Source organism: Equus caballus, chromosome 19 (assembly GCF_041296265.1).
Source record: "Equus caballus isolate H_3958 breed thoroughbred chromosome 19, TB-T2T, whole genome shotgun sequence".
Classification (NCBI taxonomy): Eukaryota; Metazoa; Chordata; class Mammalia; order Perissodactyla; family Equidae; genus Equus; species Equus caballus.
In genome coordinates this window covers 8,770,102-8,782,869 of record NC_091702.1, presented here as the reverse complement: position 1 = coordinate 8,782,869, position 12,768 = coordinate 8,770,102, and the positions used below count along the sequence as shown (strand labels likewise).

The window sequence follows — 12,768 nt, the reverse complement described above, 5'->3', positions numbered from 1 at the left end:
CTACTTCATCATCCACCCAAGCACAAATTTGTGACAAAGATCACTTCCACATCCCTCCTGGTAATCCAATCCCACATTAATGAATTGTCAGGGGCTTTGTCTAGTGGAAGTTTTATGTGCGTGTTGGTTGAGTGAGGTGTTTGACATGAGAGTTTGGGTCTGTTTAGAAGTCTTCCAATAGATGGTAAACTTCTTCAATCAGGAGATTGCCTACGAATTCCCTTAAATGGCATGATCCCTTTTAAGTTGCTTTTCACACCAAATGAAGCCTGAGTGCATAGCCTGTGGTTAACTATTCAGTGTGTTGGTCCCTGGAGGAAACCTTAAAAGTCCTGTACTTCATCTCCTCGTCTATTCCCCAGGCAGCGCAATCTTCCAAACTCTGAGGTGTTAGGGTTGTTTGAGTCCACTTAGAGTCGTAGTTCTTGAGATTCAATAAGAAAGGAAATACCACATCATTCAGGATGTTTTCCAAATATGTTAAATCATTTTTGTCTTCCAAGTTTTATTAATGGCACCCAAATGCTTGCTGTGGTAAATCCCTTCTTCTCTTTGTCTCTGTTGCCAACATTGACAGATTTCAGTGCCATATCCCTCAGTTCATTTTTAATAGTCCCTGGCAACTCGGATTGTACAAGTCAACTTGTGTGGGAATGACTAGCTCAGAATCTGAATCCCTTCACTTTCTACCTTATTACCCAGCTTGCCTTGTTTCCAGTCCCTTCTGTTCTGAGCTTTGATTGTTTTCAGGGCTCAGTTTAGAAAATCTGCTCACTTATTCCTCCAGGTTTCCCCCTTTTGCCTGCTTTGAATCAAAGGCTATTCTGCACTGATCAGCTTTGCCCTCCTTCTGTTCCCATCTGCTTCATATCTCCCAGAAATTCCTCAAAATTCCGCTGTATTGAGACAACCTCTCTTATGTCCCAGGGATGCTCAAATTTTTTAAAAATTATTTCCAAGTACCTTTTTGAGAAGAGGAAGAAAACATACGTGCTAAATAGTCTATTTTTAACAAAGATAATTGAATTTACCCATGAAGTCCCTTTGCCTGTCTGTATTTTCATTTATCTTCTGTTCTACTTTGTCTTCATGTTTGCTCCATAGTTTTTACATAAGACGGTGATGAGAAATCTCAAATACTCATGTTTGTAATTTTCCCTGATAAAAACATCTTCACGATTCCCAAATATTCAAAGGTATTCCACTGGAAAACATGAAAATTTTCAATTGACTTTGGTCCCTCTGTACTTTTAATTTGATTCTATCTAGAAATAAGATAACCTTTTCTTAATCAATATTCCTGTTTACAGATTATGCTTTATGAGGTAGATTTCCACTTGATTAAATTCTTACGCTAATCTGCTTCACATTAATATAAGGAAGTAAATTTAGAAGCCAATAAAGTGTTTCTCATGATGACTACTTGTGTATATTTAGATTATTTGAAAGATTTCTAGGTTTTCTATCAAGTCATTTCAGAAGCCTATCTTTGTGTGTGTGTGTGTACATGTGTGTGTCTGCCTGTGCGCGTGAAAACAGCTGTTCTGCTAATCAGGGAAGCAAAGGCTGCAGAAGTGGATTCAGTGATGAGACATCCCTTTGCATCGGACCAAATCTAATCCAGAGTATAACTTATCTAAGCTATCAACTCTTCAAAAGACTGGGACTTCTGAGCACTCCCAGCTTTGTATGTGATTCCTGTAGACAATACAACTGATTATAAGTTAGAACTTACAACAAAGACTATGTCATCATATGCCTTCTTTACACTGTTAACAGTGTCTTCATTAATTATTGGTTACATCTTTATCATTCTATTGCATCTGTCATTGCCGTCATTTTGATGCCCTAGAATAAACTTTAATTTCTGCATTTGATTTCATGGAGATGACAAACATCGATACATTGCCAAATTTCCTTTACATGACTTATGCACAATATTTCAAAATAGCTTTAGTACCTGCAGTGAAATTTACCAAAGTTATCTTTCTTCTCTTCTCTTTTCTTTTTTCAATCTTTTCATTGGGCTTCTTATCCCCTTATGTTGAAACATAAGAAGATAACTTGTCTGAAAGCATTGTTTCTTGTTTTTCTATTTACTTTAGTAGAAGATTATTCCACTATGAGTTCTGATATAATGTTACCACTGAATTCAAGTAGCACAATTTCTGTTAAGGTGACAGTATATTGTACTTCACTGTAAATGCTTAAAAAGATTTACATTTTCTAGGCCAAAACCAAATTTTGTTTTAATTTTAAAATAATTGTTAATTTGCAAAGTAGTCAATAATAAATATCATATTTTTCACCCAGATTTGACTTTCACTTGAAGTGTTCTTGGATTGTTATTTCAGGTTAGTAGATTTGGCTAAATTCCCTAAGGCTTTGTCAGCTGCAAGTGTTTTAATGAGTGTTAAGAGACAATTGTTGGAAGACAGATTGAAACATCATTCAATCAATCAAGAACATTATTCAATTTGTATTTATTTTACTAAGTTATTACTTAACTTTCAAGAAATTATTATATCTTCTCACATAGTGGTTTTAACATGTAATAGACGAGTTACTTGGAATTGAAAAATACGATATATTGATGATTTACTTTTGGCCAAACCCAAGCCATGTTACAAGTGAGAAACTTTCCTCTTAAACAGAAATTCCTTTTCGGTACCACTCAAATATGTTATTTGAAATGTTCTATTTAGCTATCTACTCATCAGTGGCTAAGAGCAAGAACTGTGTTTTCAGAATATGGGTCCTGTCAATTCATTTTGTAATCTGTGAACTTGGGGAAATTACTTAAACCTTCTTGTTATCAGCAGCATAAGACAGGAATCATAAATTTACCTTTTTAAATGGATGGGGTAAATAGACAATTTAGGTACAACTCTTAGAGTGGTACCAGGCATAATCATGTGCTGAATAAGTGTTACCTTCTATTGTTCTATCTGCCTATATAACTATCCTTCTGGGTTCTTGTCTAGCTACATTGATTTTGTAAAATCTTTTATAAGTTATGCTGTGATATCAAACAAGCTAGTTGCTTAAAATACATAATATCCACTCATTTCTCATTTACAAAATGTCCACTGTGGTTAGGGCAACCCGCCATAGATGCTATCCCCTATGTGGGCATATTATTTTAGGTTGCTTTGATCTGGGGCACCACTGTATGAATCCATGTAATGAACTCATAAGATCACAGTGGCATGGCAAGATATCTTAACTGCTTTCATCTAGAAATGGCATTCATACTTCAGATCACAGTTCATTAGTCAATGAAGTCATCTGGCTATGTCACACGTCAAGGTGACTAGAAGCTTCAGTCCTCTGACGTGCCCAGGTGGGAAAGAGAATTAGAAATATTGAAGAGCAGTAACAATATCTTTATCTTTATCTACTGATTCTTTACCTTTCTACGTAGAAATTAGAAGTGCCATACATTCTGAATCTTCCTCACTCAATTTGAGAGGAAGAAACTAAAATCTGGAAGGGAAAATTATTTATTTAGAGTAACGTGATATGCAAGTGACAGTACTAAGACTCATAAAAGGGATCTCCTTATCTTTAGTTGTCCATATTCTTTCCACTACAAAAAACACACAATAATTTCAATTGAATCCAGTGGGTAATAAATAACTATTTGGAGTCCGCAGAAATAGTAGGGCTTTAAAATGATCAAAACTACACAAAAGTTTTGGCAATAAGTATGGAGAAGAAAAGGTGGCCACAAAGAAAACTACAAATCTTATCGGAAATATCTAAGTAAGGAAAGCGTGGTAGCCAGTGTGAAAAATAGAATTCTCCAACGAGGTCTGATTCAGTCCAGGGCGTCTCTTCCCTGGGTGCTCGATCTTGGCTGTAGGTGTAGTGATTGCTTCTTATACCTGCTCTTTCTGTAACTTTACAGTTCTCTTTACATCTTACCAGCCAATTCCCTACCACTTTAATCTGTTCTTGTGGAGAATCATTCTTTGTATTAAACTTTCCCTTCTCAAATTTTGTGTGACTCTCTGTCATGATTAGACTCTGACTAATACACAGCAAAACCTAAATCAAATATATAGCTCTGCTTAGGCCAAATGCTTTCAAATTTCTGAAGATACTTACTCTCCTGTTTAATAGGTACATGAATAATAAACCCTCATATAAGAATTAAAGATAATATTATATACTTTAAAGCTTAATGTAAGTGCTTAATAAATGTTTCTTGAAGCTGAATCAGGAATTAAACCTGAATCTGAATGAGGTAATATGTATCTAGAAGGGTACTGAACTCAGATTATCAGAAGTTAAGGAAACCAGATTCAAGAGATTTGTTAACTAAAGAATAGGAATGTTTGAGATATAGAATTGTCAGCTAGATTAAATAATTTTACATTTTTACTTGGTTGTATTATAGTTGAGAACAGCAAACAATGGAATGCAGAAAGATCCAATAACGAAAGAGACTCTGAAGATGCCAGAAGAGGGTAAGTGTGAGAAGGAATGTTCTCTGGGTAATATCTATGATTATAAAGGTCACATTAATTAATGTGATATATTTTATGCAAATACAATTTAAATAAATGGAAAATTGTGATAAGAAAGATATTAACGTAAATACTAAGCTATATATCAACATTGTGCCTTTTCAAAGCAAAATTCAGTTTATGATTCTGGGAAAATTAAAGGCATGATATATTAACAATTTGCTATTAATTGCCTAATGGAATTCCAAGAAATAGTAATGAAAGCTAATATTGTTATATATTCAAATTTTATCATAATTTTTGTAGTATTAATATTTAAAGAATAATAACTTTAATTGAATATTTGTTACACTAAGATAGGAAGGAGATTGTTAGCCATTCTCATAAATTTTCGTGTTAGCATTTTGTGAGTACTCATGTACTGCTTATAGACTGGATTTGGTTATGAATATATGTGTGAAAATCAGTGTTTGAAAACATCACTATAGCTTTTTGCTCTAAATTTGCACAGCAGCTTAGAGAGGAATAAGTGCATGAGATATCTGCAATTTTAGACCTTCTGCACTTCAAATTATTGCACAGCAAAAACTCCTATAGGAGCTGGAGAAACATAATTATTTCACAGTTGATGTAACTTAAAAACAGTTGAAGAAATTCAGCTCCCATTTCTCAGCAAACTGAAAAATGAACCTTTTTGTGGCACCAATTCTAATATTCATGTCTCCAGAACGGTATTTTTTACGTCATTGTTAAGAACTAACCTGAGTTACGTCTCTGGGAATTTATTAAGAAATAAAGCAAAAGGGTAAACAATGACAATTAATAACCAATACTACCTCTGAAAGTTGCATTAAAAACAGGATATTTTTATGATAATCAATACATTATTTTTCTGCTTATTTTTTATGGTAAAGTTATATTGCTTATATTTTACACTAGAGATAGTAATAACTTGCTCCTCACTTACAGTTCCTTCTTAGCAAAAACACTGCCTTCCTGAAGTACTCCATCACACTATCGCCTTCACCACTGTAGAGTGCTAACTCGGCCACTCTGAACTAATTAGCTTTCACTTCCCAAATGTGAATTTTGTCTGCAAAGATCCAAGCTCAAAAGTTGATGCACACTCACAGCCTAACATCCTATATTGGGCTGTCATAACAGGTATTTCCACATAGGGGAAGATGCCTGGAATTCAGTTGCTTGGGGTGGTAAGTAAAACAGTGTGTAGGAAGACCCAGAGGAGAGAAATGGAGGAAACATCAGCTGCACTCATCTAGCGGTAAAGTTTTCTGCAGACACATTTTTGGAATAGCACTTATACTTTCCTTCTTGAGGCATTATTTCTGAATGAGTTTTAGTTCTTCGGAACCAAATAATCACAAAATAATCTGAATATAAGACATGTTTGAAAAATGCTTTAGGGACCTCACCAATTTGATATTCTTTCTTAAAGAAATCTAGTAGGAAAAATAGAAAGAGTTTAATACATATACGATTTGCATATTTGTAACATATGCATTCTAACAATGAATGCTACAGGGTTCAATACCCTTCATTTTCATTCACATCTGTGATGCATTTTCACATTTGCCCTCCCCTACAGATTTCGCTTAACACATAGACTAGGACAGGAAATAAGAACAAATCCTTACGTAGAAATGTTTTATGTAAATTGAAGACCCCAAAAGACAAAGAAAAATATCCTAAAACACCTTAATGCTTTCTTAAGCCTTTCTTCATAAGCTGATCTAATCATAATTTTCCCTGTCACAGTTCATGGTAACACCTAACACCACCCTTCCAGATTCAGAGGACCAAAGTAGACAAAACAAAACAAAACAGGAAAGCAGAACTATGCTTGCCTTGTCTCCTTACCCTCTTACTGCAACGTCACAGAATCCATCAATCAGATAAATCAATAAGACAATTTCCATATTCAGTTTGATTACTCCTCAATTACTTTGATTACTCACTTCCACAATTACCATTCTGTTTCAATCCCATTATTTCTCCCTAAAATAATTACAATAGCCCCCTATTTGGTCAATCTTCTTCCTCACCTTTGTCTTTTCTAAATATAATAGTAGATTGGTTCCACTGAAATGTGTCAGGTCATACTACTGCTCTGCACAAAACTGTCTAATGATTTAGCATCAAATTTTCATTTAAAACTAAGTATTTTTTAAACTGTTTGCAAGGTCTGACATGATCTAGCCTTGTCATTTATCATCTTGGATCTGGGACTTGAAAAATAATAAATTTCATGTGGCTTTAGATATAACTGTAAATTTCCTCATATCTAAAATATATATAATATTTCAATATTTTTAATTTAACTTAGGGTTCATTGGGTCATGTTATATTAATTTCTATCAAATTCCGTACTGTACTATATATTTAAAAGAATTCAAAATTAAAATAAATTTTAAATGCAAAATGCTATCTTTAACTTTGGTTGATGGAAAAATAAATCAACAATGTTGTTTTAAAACCAAGTATATATTTTATTAAAAGAAAATTGAGGGCTCAGCCCACTGGTGTAGTGGTTAAGTTCCTGTGCGTTGCTTTGGCGGCCCCAGGTTCACTGGTTCAGATCCCTGGTGTCGACCTACACCCTGCTTATCAAGCCATGCTGTAGCAGGCATCCCACGTATAAAGTAGAGGAAGATGGACACAGAGGTTAGCTCAGGGCCAGTCTTCCTCAAAAAAAAAAGGAGGGGGGAGGAAATTGAAGTATTCATACAAATAGGGAAATTAAATTTAAGTACAGTGAAAAGCGCAAAACCAAGAGGGTAAAATCTGAAGAGGATCTTATAGGAAAGCGCTAAAACTTATGAGTGTTATAATAAAATTAATTGGCAACCACTGTGGGCAATAAAGCAAAGTAAAGGACCATTCCTTCACTTTGATGGTTCCCGTAAAGGGAAACATTTCTTTACACGGCACTTAACCAACGTTGTGGGTTATTGAGTTAAATGTTTTGGCTGAAATTCAGGGAAAGATAATTTCCTAATCATTAATAACTCTGGATTTCTAGGAGCTAAGATGAGGGTGATGAAGTTTCATGCTTCAGGTAAGTAGCAATTTTACATTGACTACAAATTCATATTCGACTTCTCCTATGTCCCAGATTCTCTAATTCAAATGCAGTGAATATATGAAATTTGTTTTCATTACCCTCATAGTCATTCTTCTTTCCTTACCTCCTCTCTCACTCACACAATCATTTTTGTTGGGTTATTCATGCTAAACTAATCCTATGGAACTATTTCCACTTTTGATACAATGACATGTACTATGGTAATTTCTTCTTCTAACCACATTAACCACTACTTGAGATTGAAAGTACAGGGATTGTACTGGTATGATTCTTCTTCAGAGAGAAATACTTTATTATAATGTGCTACTTTGGAGAAACTAAATTTATCATGGGTAAGATTCATTTAAAAGTTCACAGACTATAAAATCAAACATCTGTGTTTGACACTTAAATCTGCCTCCTTCATTTTGCATGTTTTCAGGGAATATCTAGATTTACTAAACTTCCATTTACTAGTCTATAAAATAGACACTGGTCTGATCAGGTGGTTGTAGCTTCTGGTTCATGTATCTAAGTTGCCAGACACATGCTAGGAATTCAATAAGTGGTGTAAATCATTGGATATGTATCTTTTATTTTCTTTCTCCAATAATACTTTTACTTAAACATCAAAAACTCTTTTCCGTTATGTTCCAAATAATAAGGAAATATGTTCTTTTAGTAGTGAGGAAGAAAATAATTAATGTAAAATAGGAATAAATATGCTGTTGGCTTTTAAGATGTACTATTGCAGTGACTAGTGGAGGATTACTGACAGATACTAAGGGAACTCATCGGGTCTTTCCTTGGGCTGTGCCATCATATCCAAATATTTCCCCTAGTAGTAGCAGTTTCTGCTTATGTGGGTAACAGCAAACACACAGAGTTTGGTAGCAATTGTGTCTTGACAGTGATTTTTTGTGTGACCTTTGATGAATTATTTGAACTTTTTATATGTCAAGTCTTATCACACATGAATGAGAATTGTACTACCTATCTTAAGAATTGCTGTAAGAATTTAAAGAGGCAATGCATTGGGCCCATTTCCCAAAAATAAAGTAGTTTAATTTTGTTTGTTTACTTCTTTTTCATTTTGAAGCAATCATCTTCAATTAGCTACATCCCTCCCTCAGTAATTCTATTCTTTGTGATTTTTTTTTTCTCATTTGAAGTCTTGATATATGATGCCACTTGATCTATCTTACTTTTAAAAACCACAGCTGAGATTATGTCTACATTATCAGGATACAGAAATTGGACATAACTAATAGATATTCAACAGATTACTACACATGGTTGTTTTATTGTCTTAGAATTACTGGCTTCCTTGCATTCTCTTGAAGAAATATTAAACACTTTTCGATAAATGCATCTCTTCTGGTTTTTCCAGGAATGCGGTCTCTTGTGTTCCTATATTAGAAGCACTTAGATCATACTCTCAATGAATATCTTTACACTTTATGGCATTTGCTTTATAGCTCATATTTGAAATCATTGTTTTCTTTATTCTTTTCTTTTTACAAAATGACTTAGCAACTATGGACTTCTTCTACTCAAACACTCTTATAAAAGAACTTTTGGTGAATTTCAGTTTTTTATTTCTGTTGGTGTTATTTTGGTTTTCTTTTTTTAGTGAGAAAGCCTGGTCCTGAGCTAACGTCTATGCCAATCTTCTTCTATTTTGTATGTGGGATGCCATCACAGCATGGCTTGAGGAGCAGTGCGTAGGTTCCCACCCAGGATCCAAACCTGCAAACACCAGGCTGCGGAAGTGGAGCATGTGAACTCAACCAGCACGACACTGCACTGGCCCCTTATTTCTGTTGGTTTTAATTACTCTCGTTAAATTGATGTCCAAAATCTCTCAGGGCAAGTTTTCTAAATGCCAAATAATCAAATTTTCAGTGAATTCATGTGTAAACATGCCCTCCAAATGTTGAATATTCAGATCATCTTATATAATACGGAAAATGACTAAGAAAATTTCATTTATCTCTTAGTAAAGTGTTAAAACATAACATTAATTAAAATTGTAACTAACATTTATTGCATGATGAATCTTTTTCAGACTATGGTTTATGTATATTTATACGTATAATCCTCATAACAACTCTATAATGTAGTCACTGGTGTCATCTTAATTTTACAGATGAAGAATCTGAGACCTGAAAAGATTAAATAATATGTTCAATATGATGAGTTTCTTAGGTGACAAATCAGGAATCTGATCCAAGATCATGTTTCCAGAGCCAATAGTCTAAATCATCAGACATTTTTGTTCCTAGTAAGGGTGAAGAAGTTTTAATATTTTAAAATTTGCTGAGTTATTTTGTGTTATGGTAACACAATATAAATATAAATGTTCAGAGTGAACATTAAAATATTTTAAATTCATATTCAGCTGTGTAGCCAGATAAAACTAATTAAAACATTTATTTTAGCCTTTCAGTCTTCTTATTAATAATGATGAGCACCACTTGCTGAGTATGTATAATATGAAAGCCACTGACTGAAGACCTTTACATACATTGTCTCATTTAATATACATACATGCCATATATGATATAGGTAACACTGTTTCTTCCTATATTGTAAAATACTGAGAAAGTATCAAGATTAAAAATATGACACCTGATTAATCTTATTAAGACCAAAATTTTACTGTCATATCTGGATTATTTTACCTTAAACTTTTGCATATACATATATATGTATGTGTCTATGTATTCATATTTCTTCTGTCTGTATGTACTTTAGCAACTCTCCATTTCCCTAACATATTTAAACATATAAAACACTGAAAACACTTCTTTACACCAAATAAATATATTTACAAGCACTGTCTTTTGCAAAGCTTCTCTAGTTAACAAGTGAATGCAAGAAGTATGGATGATGGATAACTATCTCCAAAGCTATTAATCATGAAAACACAGCATATAACAAAGTAAGTGTTCAATCATCATGCTTAAAACAGTAACCCAATTCTAAGAAACAGTATTTGAGTTCCATCAAGATTGGATTCAAATTCCTGATTTCACACCAACCTCTTTGTCGACAGATCATCCTCTCAATTGCCAATTTATCCAGAATCCTTCTCCAGGGCTTCTAGTTTTCCAGGATAGTTTGTGCCTACAGGGGGTCCACCCACCCACCATCTGCCACGTCAAGTTTTCTCTATTCATTACTTAAGAAAAACAACTTGTACAATTAAAAACAAAGTGTTCTGTTCAAATTAGGATATCTTGACACATGGTGTTTGCTTGGATTTACAAATATGAGATCCTATGGTACCCATATTCTAGAATTTGAGTAAAAATTAAAATTCAAAGTAAATTATCTTAAAACCACATAAATCAAATGTACAAAAATTTAAGAAAAATAGTGAGGAGAAAACATAAGTCCATATAAGGCATGATCAAGTGGAGATTTGAAATGTTCTTGAAAAATAAATATAATGTATAAGCTTTTTTTAAATCGAGGAACACACTTCTTGACCATTTTGACAAGTGCGATCTAGATTTTTACACAGCAATTCAAGTAAAGTTTTATTTTAGACACCACACATAGAGACATTTAAAAAATTCAAAACATTAGAAACACAAGTATAAAAATAACACACTGAGCTGCCACATGAGGCATTTTTATTTGAGAACATATATCAAAGTAGCAATGCCTCTGTAGATAGAAAATCATAAGTATTCTTGAGCTGTGCTCAATTAACTGGTTTGTACAGATTTTAAGGTATTTGACCCAGCAAAACACTTTGACATTGGAAGGCCACAGTTTCTTGGTTTCTCAGATTGAGAAGAAAACTCTTGGTATCATTTAAACATTAGAATCTAAGAATATTTGACTCCACACCAGAACCCAAGAACAGTTGGCTACCGAATACAAAGGCGTATAAGAAACCTCCTTGAATGTTCACTCTCAAAGCTGGAATGAGACTGATATTCCACATGTCAGATTCTTGCTTGGTAGCAATTTTGAGCAAGACTCCTGCTGGAGTGATGCCCAAGGAAATATAAACAAAACAGAATCCCCGCCCTCTAGTGTATCAAACGTAAATGCCTGCAACCCTAATCAGGCCATGAGGGTCATGCTGCTCAGTGGAGAAACAAAATATGATGAGATTAGGGAGTTCAAGATACTGATTCTAGAGATACGGATTCTACCTTAAATTTTCTCATTTTTAGATATTTAAATATTTTATTGCACTATTTATTGCCTATGCGTAATTTCAGAAATTAGTATGCTTTCATATTTAATCATTGTTGTTACTCCTGATTTATACCTAAAACACAGATCTATATAGTATATCCCAAATTAATATTTTAAATTATTTAATTGAACCAGGATTTGACTTTTAGAGTTACATTTTCAAATTTGTGTTAAAACATAGATTTCTACCTAAGCTCTACAATGCATGTAACATTAAATACTCAGTTATAAATGATAATAAACTTCGAGTTGCTGACAGGTTATAGAAGGTAGCAATGTATTTTTGTCTTTGGTTTTAGACGAAAAAGCAAGTTTAAAACACATTCTCAAAAATTCTCACAAATAATTTACACTAATAAATATTCATTTCAACATTTATAATTCTTAGGAAGGATAAGAAGAGAAGACGTGAATAAAGAACTTTCGTTCTAAGGTGTATTAAATGTTTTATTCTCCACCAGCCCTCATTTCTCCGAAAGAGTGATTAATTTTATCATACATTGTTTATACAGAAACATGAAACAAATGATTGAGAACTAAAAGATTGCATTATTAAGAGAACAGCATGCTGCAAAGAACTTGGGTCTGGAATTTGACCGAAGTGCATTCAACTTCCAGCTCGTTGTCCAGCCCTGAGAAGGTCAACAGATCGCTTATCCGTCATCCAACTATGGCATCTGATCTATAAATTGATAAGAATAATAGCTGACAGGTTTTTTGAGGGTATTTTATCTGACTCATTGACGCATATAAATAACACAAAATATGCTTGTTGTTTATTATAATTCTCCTTAATAGACCTGATAATTGTTATCATTGTAGTATTCTATTTATGTTCTTAAATTTGTAGTTACTCTCTGTAGTTTAAGGTCAAGCTGAAAAAGTCAAAATAGGTAGAAAAGAAGCTAATTCAGCATAATGAAATATATTGTTTGAGGTTATTTAATGTACTTCTCACTGAAATTACAGCTTCAGTAAAGTAATAATATAATGCAG

At 33.5% G+C, this 12,768-nt stretch overlaps 1 protein-coding gene across 1 annotated transcript in view; it reads left to right on the top strand.

Moving 5' to 3' along the window:
• LOC138919090 (ral guanine nucleotide dissociation stimulator-like) overlaps nucleotides 1-9,596 on the top strand; it is an 87,992-nt gene extending 78,396 nt beyond the window's left edge. Inside the window, exons 14-16 of the mRNA XM_070243128.1 lie at nucleotides 4,403-4,472; nucleotides 7,513-7,548; nucleotides 9,188-9,596. Coding sequence (XP_070099229.1) covers nucleotides 4,403-4,472; nucleotides 7,513-7,548; nucleotides 9,188-9,282 — 201 coding nt within the window. The 3' untranslated portion in view covers nucleotides 9,283-9,596. The remainder of the gene's footprint in view (nucleotides 1-4,402; nucleotides 4,473-7,512; nucleotides 7,549-9,187) is intronic.
• The last annotated feature ends 3,172 nt before the right edge of the window (nucleotides 9,597-12,768 follow it).